Here is a 19,362-nt window from a genome sequence, read left to right as displayed (position 1 = left end):
GATCCAAAGTGTGGAGAAGATCACAGGACAGAAGAACGTAAAGAAGAAAAGGAGAAGTGTTGTAACTGTGGAGGACAACATAGAGTTACATGTGGAGGGTGTGAAGTGAAGAAAACAGCAGAAGAAATCCAACAGGTGAAATAAGTAAAAGCACCACATGTACAGAGGCAGTGAAAGTGTCAAAGAACAAAAGACGAGAGCGACAGGACAAACAGAACCAGAACCACAACAAAGTACCAGGAAACAGGAAACAGAGGAAAACATCACGATGCCAGTTGAAAACCTGATATTCAACATTCAAATATATTACTGATGGAGAGCTGCAGAAAACTGATCTGTCAACAGACGGTAATCAATCAATCAATCAATCAATCAATCACCTTTATTTTACCAGGTAGAGCCCGTTGAGATCGAGATCTCTTTCACAAGGGTGACCTGGTCAAGTGGTCATCAGCGCACGTCACAGGGTAATTGACAATAAGCATTTACATTTATCAAAAGAAAAAAGAAACTACTATCACGATAAATAAATGTTAAAGTTTGAAACCATCAGGATAAGACAGACTTCTGTAGACATTAAATGTAGAACAGTGTAGATGAACAGATGCTCAGATATATTCATCAATTAACACGGATTCCTCATTTTTCTGGACTGAATAAAACGTGCATTGAATTTAATGAAATGCAAACGTGAGACGTCATTTATATTTGACCCATCAAAATGAATGCGGTCATTTATTTACAGAATCAAAGTTTAACATCAAACATTTACATTAATTTGGCAAATTATGAAAATAACAACATAATCAATCAATCAGGAAAAATCATACGGCCATGATTTTTCCGTTGCGTCACCACAGACATTTATGAAAACTGTACAATTATGATCTTTTACCCACACGGATGTGGATGAGCACTTTACACAGACATTTCTAAATATCTGGAAGAATATCTACTTGAGAGAGGAGTTTAAAGATGGGAAAGAAGTTTAGAGGGAGTAAGATGGTGTTTGAGGGAGAGTGTTGACAGAACGGCACTCTCCGGGCTTTCTTCAGCTTCTCCCTTACAGTACACTTAGGTGGTGAAATCGACTCTTTTACCTGGAGATGTCTCAGGCGAGATTCCGTTTAACGCACCCTTCAGCGTCTCCGTAGGATGCTGTTACTCGTCCGGAGTAGCGGCGAGATGCTGTCCCTCACAGCTCACCTCAGTGGAAAATGTTATAATCCCATGAAACTCGGAAGAGCTCTGTTGTCATGTCAGGATCTTCCCGGCCCCCAGAACTGGGCTTCTCCGCACAGAACTGAACAGAACTGAACTCAACCGAACCGAGTAGAACCCTCACAGAACTCTCACAGAACTGGCAGAACTGTGTATCCAACAGAACTCCAACAGAACTGAGTAGACCAGGAAGTACCGACATTTTAAAGAGCTCTTTTTCCCGGTTCATCTGGGAGTATTCCCATTGGCCAGAACCGACCAGACGGGGTGTGTTTTGTGACGTAAAAGGTTAGAATGCAGCAAGAATTGTTATGGAACAGATCAGAAATGTTCTCACAGACAGAGAGAGTTTTGTTTTGGCGAGTTTCAGAAACAGGTGCAAAAACCCCCCTGTTGACGTCTGAGAGGATATAAACAGGACAGTTGTTCCAACACATGTCTGCTTCACTCCTGACCCTGGAAACGTACACTTTGCTCATTCAAAGGCAGAAATCAGAAAATTCATAAAAATCTGTAACAGACCTCAACATGAATTCTAACTTTGCATGAGAATTAAAAATCATTTCACAGTTAATAAAATTGATTAGTTCACTGCAACATCTAAAATGGTTTGAACTAAGACACTTTGATTATCAACATTTGTAAAATAGTAATGATAATAAAAAGAGAGTGTTCTTTCACTTGAATATCAAGAAAGAGAGTCTCAGGATGGGTGAACCTGTATCTCTGGATTCAAATCAATGAAATGACAGTTTCTGTCCCACAAGGTTCTTAAGGTCAAGGGTTTTGACCTTAGGCTTAGTCGTGACACCAGATTAAGTTCACTACAACAGACATCAGGTTAAGTATACAGAGTTAAAAGTGAACAAAGACATGTATATTTGATAAGTAGTGCTTTAGAAACATCTGCAATGGTCCAGATTTTAGATAACATTATCTGATGTTCTGATGTATCTAATGTTTGTATATGTAAGATTATACAGGAAGCTACAGAACATTTGATAAAAAAAGGTGGAAGAACGAGTGAAAAGAAGAAAGTACCTTGGTGGACAAATGAATGTAACAAATCCATAAAGAAAAGAAATAAAACATTTAAAGCACTAAAAAGAAATCCTAGTTATCAGAACTTCATTGAATATAAAAGAAAACAAGCAATGGTAAGAAAAATCATCAAGAATGCAAAGAGGGAATATTGGAGAAACTTCTGTAATACTATTGGAAAAGAAACAAAAATTGAAAAAATCTGGAAAATGATAAAAAGAATGAATGGCATCAAAAAAGAATATGGATATCCAGGATTAAATGTAGATGGCACTGCAGTAGTAAATGATAAAGAAAAAGCTGAAATACTAGCAACAACATTCAGTAAAATTCATAGTTCCAATAAGATTAGTAATGAAGGAAAGAGAGGGAGGGAAACTACAAAGTTAAAATACAAAGATTTAATGAAGAATATGGAAGAAACTGATAATTTATTGAACGAACCTTTTCAAAAAGCAGAACTGAGTCGAGCACTCAGGAAAACCAAACAAACAGCACCTGGAAAAGATCAGATATGGTTCACCATGATAGACCACCTTAGTGGCAAATCCAAAGAACTAATTTTAGAACTATACAACAAAGTGTGGGAAGAGGGGGAGCTACCACAAAGCTGGAAAGAAGCAGTCATCATACCAATAGCAAAACCAGGAAAGGATCATACAAAGCCGAAAAATTACAGACCAATAGCACTAACATCAAATATATGTAAAATAATGGAAAAAATGATCAATGATAGACTAACGTATTATTTGAACAGTAAGGGATACATATCTAAACATCAAAGTGGTTTTAGAAAAGGGAGAAACACCAATGATGCAACATTACAGTTAGAACACGAGATCAGGAGAGCACAGATAAATAAAGAAAGTGTGGTTGCTGTATTCTTCGACATAGAAAAGGCAGATGATATGTTATGGGCTAAAGGTTTATTAATTAAAATGTACAAACTAGGAATTAATGGAAGAATGTTCAGATGGATACAAAACTTTTTAACAAAAAGATCGATACAAGTAAGAATACAACAAGAATATCCAAAGAAATACTTTGTGGAAAATGGAACACCACAGGGAAGTATTATAAGTCCATTACTATTTTCTATAATGATAAATGATGTTTTTACAGAGATTGAGAAGGGGGTGGGATGTTCATTATTTGCAGATGATGGAACCATTTGGAAAAGAGGAAAAATATAAAATTCACTGTGAAGAAAATACAAGAGGCGATATTAAAAATTGAGAAATGGGCAAATGATTGGGGATTCAAATTTTCAGTAGATAAAACAAAAGTAATGATATTTACACAGAAAAGAGTCAACAAAGAGATTAAATTGAAATTATATAATCAAGAACTAGAACAAGTTAAGTGTATAAAATATTTGGGTTTATGGTTTGATGAGAAAATCTTATGGAATGTACATATACAAAAGATTATTGATAAATGTAAAAAAATCATAAACATTATGAGATGTTTAGCTGGGAATGAATGGAGTGCAGATAGAACGGCATTAAAACACATTTATATGGGACTTATCAGATCAAATATGGATTATGGTTGTGTAATTTATGGATCAGCAGCAAAAACACATTTGGAGAAACTGGACAAAATACAAACCAAGCATTAAGACTAGAGGAGCATTCAAAACCACCCCAACAGCAGCACTTGGAGTAGAAATGGGAGAAATGCCATTAGCAATAAGACGAGAACAATTAGCAATAAACTACTGGATCAATCTTAAAGGAAATAACCCGGAACACCCAACACTAGAGATTTTAAAACCACGCTGGGAGACGGAGAAGAAAGAGACAAGAAGTTTTGGATGGACAATAGACCAGAAAACAAAAGAAATGCAAATAGACAACTTAGACATCAGCCCAGTAGTACCAGTACCAACAATACCACCATGGCTTCTTCCAAATGCAACTGTTGACTTGACACTCAAGGACAAGAAAAAAGACAGAACATTTATTTTTAACTCATACAGTACAGGACCATATCAATAAGTACTATAACTATATACAGATTTATACAGATGCATCAAAACATCAGAGAAAGTAGGAGTGTCATATGTAATACCAGAATTCAACATAGAAGTAAGGAAAAGAATCACAAATGAAGTCTCCGTGTACACAGGGGAGATGTTGGCAGTGCAGTGGGTAGAAGACACAAGACCGTTAAAAACAATCATCTGTTCAGACTCAAGCTCAACACTCATCAGTTTACAAAATAGTCATTCAGATAGCCCACCGGACATTTTACTAGAACTAGTCAAGTCAAGTCAGATTTCTTTATAGAGCACATTTAAAACAGAAACTGTTACCAAAGTGCTTAACAAAAATATCACAACATCAAATAAAAAGTAGCAAGATATATTTACAGCATATGGAATAAAAATATAAAACCAAAAACAATTAGAAACAATGAAATACTAAATCAGATCACCCTGTGTCAAAAGTCAAGGAAATAATAACAAAAAGCATAAACTCAGTCAGAAACAATGAAATACTAAATCAGATCTGATGACCTTGTGTTAAATAGGAATAATAACAAAAGCATAAACAGAATCAGCATCAATGAAAAACTAAATCTAAATCCAATCACCCTGTGTTAAATGTCACTGAGTACAGATGTGTTTTTAGGACAGATTTAAAAGCAGAGACTGAGGTGGCCTGTCGAATGTTGATGGGCAGATTGTTCCAGAGTTTAGGGCCCACGACTGAGACTGCCTGATCTCCTCTGAGCTTCAGCTGGTTTTTGGTACGGCCAAAAGCAGCTGGTCTGATGATCTCAAAGCCCAAGAAGGAGCATAAGGATGAAGAAGGTCAGAGAGGTATGAGGTGCAAGACCGTTAATGCACTTGAATGTCAGCAGGAGAATTTTAAAATCAACTCTGACACGTACAGGAAGCCAGTGAAGAGAGTACAGAACCAGAGTAATGTGCTCAAACCTGTGAGTTCCTGTTAGTAGCCAAGCTGCTGCATTTTGTACGAGCTGGAGACGTGAAAGTGAAGCCTGACTAACCCCAACATAAAGTGAGTTACAGTAGTCCAGCCGGGAAGTAATAAATGCATGGACTAGTTTTTCAAGGTCAGATCTGGACAGAACGGACTTAAGCTATGCTATTTGCCTTAGCTGAAAGAAACTTTTTTGTAGAACAGAGTTGATCTGTTTATTAAACTTAAAGTCAGAGTCTAACACTACCCCGAGATTGGTAACTGACTGCTTTAGATGAGGCTGAAGGGAGTGCAGGTTTACAGGATCAGTGACAGTGGTAGAGCTTGGGTTAAACACAATGACCTCGGTCTTCTGATCATTAAAACTCAAGAAGTTTGCAGCCATCCAAGTCTTGATGTCATCAAGACATTTTAGCAAAGGGTGGATGGAGCAGGAACTGTTTGGTTTTAAAGGCAGATAGATCTGAGAATCATCGGCGTAACAGTGAAACAAAATACCATGTTTCCTCAGGATTGACCCCAAGGGGAGCAGATACAATGAGAACAGAAGGGGTCCAAGAATGGAGCCTTGTGGTACCCCACAGGAAAGAGGGACAGAAGCAGAAAAATGATTGTCAAAGTTAACACAGAAACTCCTGTCACCCAGATACGAACGGAACCATTCTAGCGCCACGCCTGTAATCCCAACCCAGTGTACTAGCTGTGACATAAGGATGCTGTGATCAACAGTGTCAAATGCAGCGGTAAGGTCGAGAAGTACCAGGATCACAGACTGACCAGAGTCATTTGCTAGCAGAATGTCATTACAGACCCTTACTAAAGCGGTCTCAGTGCTGTGCAGTTGTTTAAATCCTGACTGAAAAATCTCAAAAATTCCATTTACATTCAAAACCTTGGTTAGTTGACTAAAAACTATTTTCTCCAAGATTTTAGAAAGAAATAAAAGTTTTGAGACTGGCCTGAAGTTTGAACAAGCTGCAGGGTCAAGTCCGGGTTTTTTAATTAATGGCGTTACCACTGCATGCTTTAAAACATCAGGAACCACACATGTAGCCAAACTGCTGTTAATAATGGCAAGAACAGAGGGTCCAGTTGACGGTAGAACCTGTTTAAAAAATGCAGCAGGGATGGGATCAGCAGGGGAGCCTCAAGGTTTCATGTGACCAACGACCTCAATTAAAAATGAGAGTGAGATGGGGTCAAAGTGACTGAAGACTGCTGAGCAGGGGACAAGAACTGGAGGGTCGGCTGTGGAGTGTGGAATTGATGACCTAATCGACTCAACCTTTTCAGCAAAATGCCTGACAAACTTATTACAGGTGTCAACAGAGGCCTCAATGGTGGCAGACTGAGGCACGTTTAGAATGGTGTTAATGGAGTTAATGGTGTTAATGGTGCTGAAAAGAACACGGGGGTTGTGACTGTTTGAGTTGATAATTTTTGAGAAATATTTGTTTTTCTCCTGTTTAACGGTGGTCTGATAGGCTTTCCAACATGTTTTTAACATCTCAAAAGACACCTGAAGTTTATCTTTTTTCCATCGACGTTCAGCTCTTCTGCACAGGCGTCTTGCCCCTTGTGTAGTCTCATTTACCCAAGGGTGGGGCGTGCGTTTTCGATTCCTGAGTTTTAACGGGGCGACTGAGTCCAGGATCTGTACACACGCCTCCTGATGCTGAGAAAGCAACTCCTTTGTAGTAAGACCCGAAGAGAGTTCAGAGTCTGAAACAGAATTACCAGCAAAGATGGAAGAGAAGAGTGTGGCAGTGGAAGGGTTAAAAATCCTACAAGGCTTGGGTGTGGGGGGAGGTGCAGGTTCACAAATCAATGAGGTGTTGAATAAAACCGGTTTGTGGTCAGAACAAACAGTGTCACCAATTTCTAAATCAGAAACAAACAAACCATGCATTAAAACTAAGTCTAGAGTGTGGATCTGCTGGTGAGTCGGACCAACAACACTCTGAACAAAGTTAAAGGACTGGATGAGGTCTAGAAAGTCCTGAGCTAATGGTTTATCTGGGCAGCACACGTGGATATTAAAGTCTCCTAAAATCAAAACCCGATCATATTGGAGCAGAACACTAGTTAGAAAGTCAGAGAGTTCATTTAAAAACTGTTTATGGTATCCAGGGGATCTGTAAAAAATAGCACACAGAACTGGGTTGGAGCGGCCCAGCTCACAACAGAGCAGTTCAAAACTCGAATAATTAGCTGAACCATGGAGCTGTCTGCAGTGGAAATGTTTCTTAAAAACAGCCAATAATCCTCCACCACGACCAGTTGTCCTTGGAGCATTGAAAAAAGAACAATCCGGAGGCAGTAATTCCAGAAAAACACTGAACTCACAGGGCAGATCCAAGTCTCAGTGATGAAAAGAAAGTCCAGTCGGTGGCAGCAGAAAAAGTCGTTCAAAATAAAAGTTTTATTAGCCAGCGATCTGGCATTTATCAGGGCCATCCTCATAGAATCCACCACAGGAGGAGATGGTTGCAGTGTCTAGTCCAGCAGCCTCAGATTTGCAGAGTTAGACGCGCGCCTCCAGCAGGAAACACAGCCGCGCACGGGCCCAGTGTGATGATGGGATCCCGACAGCGGGACCAGACAGCGCGCCACAGGATCTGTACAGCGCCAGGAGCGGAGGTGGAAACACTCACCATCAGCTGGAGAGGATGTTTCAGAGGCAGCCAGCAGGGCTTTCAGTTTCACGAGCCGGCCAGCGCGTTTTCCACGGCGTCTGGTGCGACGTCTCCGGGGAGGCAGGTGCGCGCCTCGCTCCAGGTAAGCAGGCACGTCCACCAGCAGCGGGGGGATGGGGGGGGGGGGTCCAGAGTTACGCTCATAATGATCAAAATAAGCGACATTGGTGCCACAAGGTCGAAGATCCAAAAGTTGTTTTCGTTCATACATCAGCAGAGCGTTGATGTCACAGATGAGAAATGAAAAAAACACCAAAAATATGAACACCATCAGCAGAGGTGGATTGCAAGCCATGTACACAGGCGCCATCTTACCGTAAGTAAGTAAGTAACTTCCAAAAAAATTCAATCTGGTCCTCTGGACATTCAAAAAAACAAAACAAAGCAAAAAAAATATAGAAACGTTTCGTCTCTCATCCAAGAGACTTCTTCAGTCTGAGGTGCTGTTTTCAGCTCAGTCTTTTAAATAGCACCTACTCAGAGTGGATCAACCAGTTTGCTGCTGACAACCAAAACCAGCTGATCACATGGTCAAGAAGGACCATCAGCCTAACAATGGATCATTAGCAAGGGTCTAGTTCCAAGACCCCAGCCGCGCGTAATCATGAAGGCCCGACCCGTGCAGACAGGCGGACAGAGACGGGTCTGCGACGAACGGTGGAAGCGATTTTAAAAAACATTTTATGTGTAAAGAAATAATAATAATTTTTAAATTGCTTCAGCAATTTTTTTAAAACATTTTTTGTATAAAAACAAAATATTATTTCATTTAAAAATCGCTTCCACCGTCCGTCCCAGACTGTCCAGTCCGCCTGACTGCCGAGCGGGATCGGGATTCAGCCTTCATGATTACGTGCGGCCGGGGTCTCGCAACGGCCTTCTGCGAGTTCCCATCTCCAGCATCGCAGTGACCAGCGTAGCTCTGAGCACACAAGGCTGGTATCCGGAACCCGAGCCTCCGAGTCAGCACATCAAAGGATTTTCCGCTGTGACCAGCGGAACTCTGAGCCGGGGAGATGACGCCCTGCCCGGCCTGGCGCTCCGAGGCTCCGGGGGGAGGATCGGGTTAGACCAGCAGAGCTCCATCCAGCTTGCTTTGAATTATGTTGTCGGCCACCCAGCACAAAAAATGCCAGCACATCAACATTAGACCAAGATGTTGTCAGTATTGTTTTTAAAATCTTTAAAATAAGTCCAGCCGCTGCTCCAGTCCGAGAAATTGCAAATGGCGGATCATTGTTTTGAAAAGTTTCTGAAGGATCCAGTGACTCCGCCCCTGACTACGCCCCCGACCAATCAGTGACCGACAGTGTTCTGACGTCACGTTTTAGTACCTCTTCGTTCGGGTTAGAACCACAGAGCCAAGGGTACTGAAAATAGTAACAGGTGCCAAGTACCAGTACTAATGGAATAGCCTCAGAACCGGGCCAAGTAGGGTCCAGTCGGCCCGTACCGGTACTAATGGAAAAGGGGCATAAGAAGAAGATCTTTTTATGGAAACATACACTGATGACATATAGCACTCATATTATGACTCAAGTGATGAGCTAAAGGCTAGTCTGAACACAGATAAAACCAGTTGCCATCTTGAAACCGGTTCATGTGCACACTGCCATCCGTCATCACACATAGTTAGGAATGAGCCCAGGCTGCAAAGGAAGTGCTACAGTTAGCTGCTGCAGATCACTAGAAAATGTAAAGTATTGCCTGCCTCCTTTAATGTTCCCCTAAGGAAGGGGGACGCCCCACCCTGGACATGGTCACCACAGGATAAGTGGCTTCGAACTAACATAGCACTCCCCCAGTCCTCCCACCTTCACCCCACACCGTACCTGGACCAAGGTCAGTAATCTGAGGGAAACACTGGTGTTGGAGCTCAGACTGGGATCAAACCAGCACTCGGTGTGTTTTGGTAATGACTTTCAGCTACTACCATGCTAATGTGTGGGTGGCTCAGAGTTCATCAGGTGTACATGAACATCCAATAGTTGATGAGATATTTTACTGACAGACCTCCACCTTGTTCAGAGAGCTGTCCAGCAGGCAGATGTTAATCATCTGGATTCAGGGGTCCAACAGAAGCAAGCGGGTTCTGATTCGGCATTAATCCTTTGGTTCTTTTTTTGCTGTGAACAGGCTCATTTGGTCCTGGGTTGATAACCCCGTGTTGTTACTGGTTCTGGTGCAGCAGCCATGGCAGAGGCTGGAGCCCACCTCACCTCCACAGCTATCACGGAGCAGCCTTCCGTGTTTGAAGTTCTGGCTCAGGAGTCCCTAATGGAGGCGATCCGACCGGCGCTCAGGCACACCGTCAAGGTGAGCGTGGTTCTTCCTTATAATAATAATAATAATAATCATCATCATTTTATTTAAAAAGCGCCTTTCATGACACCTAAGGACAATTTACAGTAAGAACAAAGATCAACAGGAATAAATTACATAAAGAATATAAAATACATACAGAATATAAAATGCATAAGGAATATAAAATACATTGAACAAAGTTAAGGATAAGCGAGTCTAAAGAGATGTGTTTTCAGAGCAGTTTTGAGTATAGAAAGAGAGGTGGTGTTTCTTAAGTCAAGGGGTAGAGAGTTCCAGAGATGAGGAGCAGAGCAGGTGAAGACCCTGCTCCTCATGGTGGAGAGGCGGGCAGAGGGTACATGGAGGTGTAGTGAAGAGGAGGATCTGAGAGAGCGAGAGGGGATGGAGATGTGTAGGAGGTCAGATAGGTACGGAGGGGCAAGGTTGTGGATAGCTTTGAAAGTGAGAAGAAGCATATTGAAGACGATGCGTGATTTTACCGGGAGCCAGTGGAGCTGCTGCAGGACAGGAGTGATGTGGTTATAGGAGGAGGTTTGAGTGATGACACGGGCAGCTGAGTTCTGGACCAATTGGAGCTTCTGGAGAGATTTTTTGGGGAGGCCATAAAGAAGGGAGTTGCAGTAGTCAATCCGAGAAGTCACAAGACTGTGAACAAGGATGGCTGTGGAGCGGGGTGTGAGAGAAGGGCGGAGACGGTTAATATTTCGGAGATGGAAATAGGCAGACCGAGTGACATTGTTGATGTGTGAAGTGAAGGAGAGAGTGGTGTCAAGGGTGACACCAAGACTCTTGACCTGAGGCGAGGGGGGTAGCAGAGAGTTGTTAAGGGGGATGAGAAGATTTTCTGATTTTGAAAGAGAGTTTTTGGTACCGACAAGAATGATTTCTGTTTTGTTACTGTTTAGTTGTAGGAAGTTGTTAGAAAACCAGTGATTTAGCTCATTGAGACAGTCGGTGAGGATGGAGGGTGGGTGGGTGGAGTTTGGTTTTGTTGACAGGTAGAGCTGTGCGTCATCAGCATAACAGTGAAAATGGACACCAAATTTACGGAAGATGTGACCTAGAGAAAGGAGGTAAGTGATGAAGAGGAGGGGTCCAAGGACAGAGCCTTGGGGGACACCTGTGGAGACGGGGGAAGACTGGGAACAAAAGGATTTGAGCTGAATGAACTGAGTGCGGTCAGAGAGATATGATTCCTTCAGATGCTTTGATCTCCAGAATAACTCCATGCTCCGACTGCCCAACAGGTTCTCGCTGAGTCCAACCCATCTCGCTACAGCTTCCTGTGGAGACGTTTTGATGAGCTCTACCTGCTGCTGGACCTCCTCCTCCAGAACCATTTCCTGTTCCACTGCAGCGCCTCGTTCTCAGAGAACTTTTACGGCCTGAAGAGAGTTTCAGGCGTGCTGGGACTTCCTGTTAACTGGAGTCTGCACAGGAAGTCCCACTGGCACTCTCTTCTTCTCCTCTGCCTGGTTCCATACCTGCAGATCAAGCTGGAGGCGACGCTGGCCCGACAGAGGGACGAGGAGGACTTCTCCATCAGGTTGGCTCAGACCTGGAGGCAGAGGCTGCATGGCACGGCTGTGGCAGCATACCCATATGCCAGCTTGGCGTGGTGGGCCTGGATCTTGTGCCAGCAGCTGCTGTTTGTGTTTGGGCTCTCTGGGAGCCACAGCCCCCTGCTGTGGCTGCTTAACATCAGGCTGGCTCGACTCAACGCTCAGGACCTCAGAGACATGGAGCAGAGAGCCAGAACCACCACCGATCCGGCTGGCAGCAGGTGCCACACCTTCTTTTTCTTTACAGTCACCAACAAAACTTTATTTGTACAAAACGTTAAATTCCACCCAGCAGAGACGACCAGTTTAAACGTTACAACCAGTTTAAATGTCAAAGTAAAAATGAGTTGCTTGTTTAAAGCAGCTGCCTCATTTCACAACTCGCTTCATGACTCAAAGTAAAGATTCAGTGGTGCTTGAAAGTTTGTGAACTCTATAATTTTCTATATTTCTGCATCAATATGACCTAGAACATCATCAGGTTCCCACACAAGTCCTAAAAGTAGATAAAGAGAACTCGGTTGAACAAATGGTACAAAATATTCAACTTGGTCGTTTATTTATTGAGGAAAATGATCCAGTATTACACATCTGCTGTGGTACCTGCCGACATGAGGCCCCGCTGATTTGTCTTCTTCTTGTTTGCAGCCTGCTGCAGAGGACCTGGTGGCTGTTGTCCCAAGCAGCGAGGGGGACAGCAGTGTCCCTATCCACCTCTCTGTCTCTGGTTGTCTTCTTCTTGCAGTTTCTGGACTGGTGGTACTCCACAGAGAACCAGAGCACGATGAAAACCCTCACCTCCCTGCCTGCTCCTCCTCCCCCCCTCCACCTCCAGGAGCTTCAGCAGGGTGCTGGCTGCAGGACATGTCCTCTGTGCCGTAAGTCGTGGACAAACACCACGGTGCTGTCCACGTCCGGCTTCGTCTTCTGTTATCGCTGCGTCTACATGTACGTGAAAGCCAACCGCCGCTGCCCACTCACCAGGTTTCCCTCCGAACTGCATCATCTGATCAAGATCTACACCCCGGAGACTTAAGAGATAGTGTAGAGGCAGGGCAGCCGGCTTGGGACCCGAAAGTCCCAGGCTCGATCCCCAGTCACTGCATATCACGTGGTGTCTCTGGGCAGCACACCTCATCCCCAAAATGCCCCCCGGGCGCTTTCAATAGCTGCCCACTGCACCACATGGTGGTGGATGGGTTAAATGCAGACTAATTTCGCCATTGTATGGAAACATACAGTGCTGACATTGTGATGACATTATTATTATTATTATTATTATTATTATTATGATTATTATTAAGAGACTAGCTGAACGCCACTCACCTGTTGGTCATACCTGGAACTACGGCCCCGACGGGCTGACGGCTTTTAGGACAGATTACGGTTTATTTTGTATTTATGAAATATAAATGGACTGTTTGATTTAGAGAAATAATCATCTGGTGCTACTTTTTCACCATGTGCCAATAAATATTTTTATAAAATCAGTTCTCTACTGTGTTTCTTGTTTGTAAACGTTAGTTTCTCTTATTTTCTCAATTTTCAAACTTCCCATGTTCAGTTTTGTCTGTTGTATGTAGTTGCTCTCTGCTTCTCAAGCATGCAGCATGGAAATGACTTGAAAGTAGTCCACATGCGCCCTCTGCTGGATACATTCTACAATTACGCCATTTGCAAGTAAGGAAGCAGTTAGTTTGTGCCCAGCATTTTAGGAGTGAAAATTAAAAGTGTTCATTTCAGTGCATAATGGGCCAATTATCAACAATACAGCTATGCCCCCAAACACCTATATCGGCCTAAAATATTAACCCTATCAATGTACTGGTCGGGCTCTAGTGGTTCCTGTGAAATGTTATTGAAATGATTCCTGAGTCTTGTTCATACTGTGTTAATGCTACATGTTTGTCTCTTGACCCTACAACTGGGTAAGGTTACAGTAGACCTAGCCCACTACCAGAGTTTTAATTGGGTATTTTAAGCTACTAATGAACACAATGGATGGTTATCATATTGTTTGTAGGTTAGACCATTGGTAAGAAGTACTATATTGTCATTTCATATTGGCTAGTGATTTTTTTCCCTAAAAGTTAGCTTAGGCTACACTACATTTCTAAGACTGTGGCTAGAAAGGACTAAGTTAGCCTACTTTATATGTAGGCCTACCTAATGGTTATTTTTTAAGGTTAGCCCATTTTAGGCTATATTTATTTTTACGATAATAGACCCACAGCCACAGTAAGGGTAAGGGAATGTAAAACAACCCTGAGCCTGAGGGTCCTACCCCAGAGAATTTTGGATAAAGTAGATGCCATTTCCTACATTCTGGTGTATTTTACAAAGTTTATTACAGTAGATTAACATAAAACAAAAGATGTAAACTCATTATTGTAATGACTGAAAAGCATTCGTAATGCAAAACCGCTGCAGCTCTGCAGGTAAGGGGCGTTCACTTCAGGACAAATTAAGGTTGCTGATTTGTCAGTTGCTTAATTGTCAGTTATAAACATCAACATAAAAAAAAATTAAAGCTGCAAGCAGCATTGGAGGGCCCTCGCAGCAAAGCGCCGCTCCGGCCTTACAGCGACCGCGGGAGCTTCAGCTAGTCCACCCAGTCGCCATCGCGAACACTCTCGTGCCAATCCCACATGCGTTCGCCACGGGGCGCATTTCCCGAATCTTCCACATCGCCTTCCGTCCATGTCGTTACTTGTCCAGCTGCAGGTCTTACAAGTATAGGTGAAATCCGACCTTCCAGACACAAGTTATTGTGACTTGCTGTTTTGTGACGAATGTTTGACGAGCACTTCCTTTATGCTTTTCAACATGTCATGTGTGGTAATCAACAGTCAACAAAGTTTCAGTCCAATATCTTACACAGTGCGAAGCTGGAAGAGTCATCCAGTAATCAACATTTTTTTCTCTGAGTAGGTGGGGCTTAAGCAATGTCATGAATCAAAAATACCAATGGGTCTAGAAGTGCTCACTGATTACGCACAATAAATCTGGTGCAGATCAGATGATGCATCACTGAGATATAACTGTAGGAATAATATAGGAGGCGCTGTGGAGGCTATTGGCCACTTATCAGGGATTCCTGCTCAAAGAGTGGATAATGATTGATCAAACTGATTTTGGTGCACCTCAGTTCAAATCTGTGGAATTTATAGCCAAACGTATTGCAACAGCGTCACTTCTGAATTCGTCATGCCGCCACGCCCACATCCTTCTTCGAAAACTGTTTGTAATTTAACGTAAGTCAGACCAACTTGTTATATGTCTTGTAACACAGGATCATCCTGATTAGGTCAAGGATGTCAGAGAGGGAGCTTTCCAGGTAAAAAAGTGACTTCCTGTTCTGAGGGGGCGGGGCTTTGATGGTGTCAGAATATGACCCCAGAGAATCGTCGAGTATCCAACAGGGATGACTCATGCCAAGTTTTGTGTATTTCGGTTTTTCACTGTGAAAGTTAGTGTTTGGAAATTAACGGCGTGAAGCACAACTTTGAGGCCTGGCCACGCCCCTTTAACATATACGAAAACACAAGTTTTTGACAACTTTTACTCCCCAATGTGTTAAGGGCATATTAACCAAGTTTGAAGGCAATCCTTCAAAATCCCTAGGAGGAGTTTGTTAAAATTCACAATTAGAAACACCCAAAAATGACCCTTTGACCCAAAATGGCCGACATCCTATTGGTTTTGAACCAGGGCTCCAAGAGACTTTTTCATAGGTCCTAAGAAGATACAGATGTTCGAGTTTCAGAAATATCGGTCCAAAAATGGCTTGGGGCTGAGGTTTTAAAATATTCTTGGGGGCACTGTGGAGGCTATTGGCCAATTATCATGGATTCCTGTTCAAGGGGTGGATAATGATCGATCATACTGATTTTGGTGCACCTTTGTTCAAAGCTGTGGAATTTAGAACCAAACGTATGGCGACGGCGTTATGGCTTACTTCGCCACGCCGCGCTTCCCACATGCTCCACCCAAAACTGTCAGTGTTAGAAAGCAAGTTAAACCATCATGTCTTTGGTCACTGGACACACTATCATGCTGATTAGGTAACGAGTCAGGTAGGGACCGTTCAACGTAAAACTTTACACTTCCTGTTGTCAGGGGGCGTGGCTTAATTTATTTCATAATTTGACCATTCATTCTTGCAGGGGATCAGATGTGGATCAATCACTGAATGTTTGATGTCCCAGACAGTTTTCAATTAGGAGATATTAGTGTTTTGTTTTTCATGGCGAGATGTCAAACTTTGAGGTCTGGCCCCGCCCCTTCAGCATGCTCCAAAACAAACCGTTTAGATAACTTTTTGTCCCCTATGCCTTTTGAACAAAATGGCCAAGTTTGAAACAGAATGAGCGAAATCCCTAGGACGAGTTCATTTAAATGTGGAGGCTGTAAACCTTCAAAAAGGTGTGAAATTTGGGACAGCATTCCAAAATGGCCGCCTTCTTGTTTATTGTATAATATTGGTGCCAGAGGGTTTTCTGTGTATCTTGGGGAATTGGACAAGTGTACCAAATTTTATGCTTCTACGACAAACTAAGGTTAACGCGGAAGGTATTTTGAAAATTTCCAGGTGGCGCTCTTGAGCCATTTCTGTTGCGATTTTTGTAACGCCCTTTTAATACGTAATTTTTCAGCAGTTGGTTTCAAACTTGGCTATTTTGGTCAAAAGGCATAGGGGACGAAAGTGGTAAGATGGCACCTTTGTTTGGCTTGGCCTCTGCCAGGTTGTTTGCTTACTTCATATGTTATTTTATTGTTATATTTCTGTCTGGAGTGGCTTCCTTGCGGACATATGACCGTCACTCGCTACTGGCGATCAAGTCTGTGATGGTCAACCTTCAGTGTCATAAAAACAGAGTTACATTTTCACCACCGCTGAAACCCAGTGTCCCTCCCGGCATCTCTTCTCTCTTACCTGTGGATCCGCCCCTGCTCTGGACATGCAGACGAAGGAAGCGGGGGAAGAGAGCCGTCTTCTTCGTGCTGCTCCATCGGTTTCGGAAAAACGAGGCAGCAGCCTCGTTTTTCGGCCAGGCGATTCAACCTCAGATATGTTGGTGCTGGACTAGTTCAAACGCTCCCAGAAGTTTCCCACACAGGTTGTCACCTGAAGCTGTGGGCATCCAAAGTTCACCGCGGGAGGAATCCTGACTCACTTCGCAGCTTGCCACGTCATCCTGATGCCGCTGTGGACCCCTCTACACGGTCAGCAGCTTTCTCCACTAAAATGTTGGTAATTAATTCACACTCTATTGCCAATAAGTCCTTCATTTTAAATGACTTGTTTTGCTCTGAGAGCTTAGACTTTTTGTTTATTTCTGAGACATGGCAGCGTGCAAATGATGTTTCACATCTCCTGGAACTCTGTCCTGAGGGGTGTTCTTTTTTATCTGCACCACAGATGACAGGCCGTGGAGGTGGCACTGCTGTAATCTATAAAAGGACTTTTTTATGTCAAATGATCACTTCATCTACTTACAACTCCTTTGAGATGATCATGGTCCGAATAGGCAAAGTTGAGTCTATATATGGCATCCTGTTTTATCGACCACCTGAACCTGCTTCATCTTTTCTTTTAGACTTTCAGGACTTTTTATCTTCTACAGTGAAGCTAAATAGGATCATCATCTCTGGAGATTTTAATTTCCATGTCGATGATCCAACAAGCCATCCTGCTATGGACTTTCTTAATATTATGGACTCTTAACTTCTCACAGCATGTGTCTGAGCCTACTCACACTGCAGGCCACACTTTAGACCTGGTTTTTACTTATGGACTCACTCTTAATAATCTACATATAAAAGATGTTGTTTTCAGTGACCATAAGGTTGTCTCTTTTAATATTTACTGTTATTTGGAGACTTTTTCTCAGGTTACCTGTAAGCGCAGATGCTTTATTGACAATTTTGTAGTCGCAGAGTTTTCTTCCCTCTTTTCATTTACAATACCTCCTGATGATGATGATGATGTGGAGCTTCTGGTTGACTCTTAATGATCACTGCCTTACTATTCTTGACAGTATTGCTCCTTACAAAACCCACTGTGGGCCCGTTTACCGCTGTTCACCTTAGTTAAACAATCAAACTCGAGAACTCAGGCGCTCTTGTTGGAAAACAGAACGCTTGTGGAAGAGGACTGGTCTGGTTGCCCACCTGGAATATTTTAAGGAGCTCCTTGGTGCTTGTAACAAGGCAGTTCGTGAAGCCAGGTCATCGTATTTTAGCAATCTTATTCACCTGAACAAAAACAATCCTAAAGTGATTCATTAGATAGAGAACTTTACTAATTGGCTTTTATGTATGTGAATTTTCCTGTAAAGTGCCCTGAGACAACTTTGTTGTGATTTGGTGCTATATAAATAAACTGAATTTAATTGAATTGAATTCTTTGATACCAACAGCAGTATTGTATCTCCCCCAGTGCACCATGCTTCATTAACCTCAAACAACGACTGTAACATGTTCCTCAATTTTTTCATAAAGAAGGTGATGGACCTGAAATCCAATATATCTCCAAGCTCCTCTACTTTTCAGAGTCAGAGATTCTTTATTGTCATTCGCACCTCATGTGGTACATGTGGTGGAGCGAAATTATGTACACAGGGTCCCAGTTACATCCAACAATAAAATGTATAAGAAAAACGGTAATAAGATCCAAGACATGAACTAAGAAAAACATTAACCAAATATACACCAAGCACTCGTAACACAAAAACATTGAACATCAGCACAAACATGAACATGAGTCCGTGTGAGCGGATGTGCACGCATGAACACATCAACATTGAAACAGATCAGCAGCAACATGAAACAGATCAGCAGCAACATGAAACAGATCAGCAGCAACACGACGTGGTCAAGATGAGCCTCAGTGTTCCGAGTCATTTTCTTCTTTTGTTCCGATGACTTTAAATGACCTGACGTCATTAATTGCCAAAATGAAACTTTCTACTTGTTCACTGGAAATATTACCTCCCTCTTTGCTTGTCCAGACTCTAACTTGTATTGGTCCAACAGTGTTGAGGATAATTAACAACTCCCTGAACAAAGGGCTCATCCCATTGTATTTTAAACCAGCAGAAGTGACCTGTCTCTTAAAGAAGCCTAACCTTGATTCTGGCTCTCTTTCCAACTTCCGTCCCATCTCTAAACTGCCTTTTCTCAGTAAATTACTTGGAAAAAGTTGTAGAAACCCAACTTAGATCCTGGTTCTGTCAGTTACAGATCTCTGATCCCTTTCAGTTTGGTTTTCTAAAACAACATTCCACTGAAACTGCTCTAGTAAAAGTCCACATTTTTCTGTTAATGGCTGCTGATGAAGGAAAATGCTCGGTGTTGGTCCTGTTAGATCTTAGTACTGCCTTTGATACTGTTGACCACACAACCTGATTAAACAGACTGAAGGTTCTGGCTGGTATTTCTGGCTCAGCTTTGGACTGGCTCACATCATACCTATCTCACAGAACTTTCTGCATCATGACAGACCGGTTCTCCTCTGATTATGCCCCCTTAACTTGTGGGGTGCCACAAGGCTCAGTTCTGGGT

The 19,362-nt window shown here is 42.6% G+C and overlaps 1 protein-coding gene across 1 annotated transcript in view; it reads left to right on the top strand.

Annotated features, from left to right (window-relative positions):
- The window catches only part of pex12 (peroxisomal biogenesis factor 12), a 14,341-nt gene extending 1,451 nt beyond the window's left edge, over positions 1 to 12,890 (top strand). Inside the window, exons 2-4 of the mRNA XM_037689349.1 lie at positions 10,046 to 10,225; positions 11,482 to 12,017; positions 12,445 to 12,890. Of these exons, the coding sequence (XP_037545277.1) occupies positions 10,103 to 10,225; positions 11,482 to 12,017; positions 12,445 to 12,832 (1,047 nt within the window). The 5' untranslated portion in view covers positions 10,046 to 10,102 and the 3' untranslated portion in view covers positions 12,833 to 12,890. The remainder of the gene's footprint in view (positions 1 to 10,045; positions 10,226 to 11,481; positions 12,018 to 12,444) is intronic.
- The last annotated feature ends 6,472 nt before the right edge of the window (positions 12,891 to 19,362 follow it).

This window comes from Nematolebias whitei, chromosome 15, assembly GCF_014905685.2.
Source record: "Nematolebias whitei isolate Nwh7 chromosome 15, NemWhi1, whole genome shotgun sequence".
Lineage (NCBI taxonomy): Eukaryota > Metazoa > Chordata > Actinopteri > Cyprinodontiformes > Rivulidae > Nematolebias > Nematolebias whitei.
Note: the sequence above shows the minus strand (reverse complement) of the source record. Positions and strands in the feature narration are given on the sequence as shown.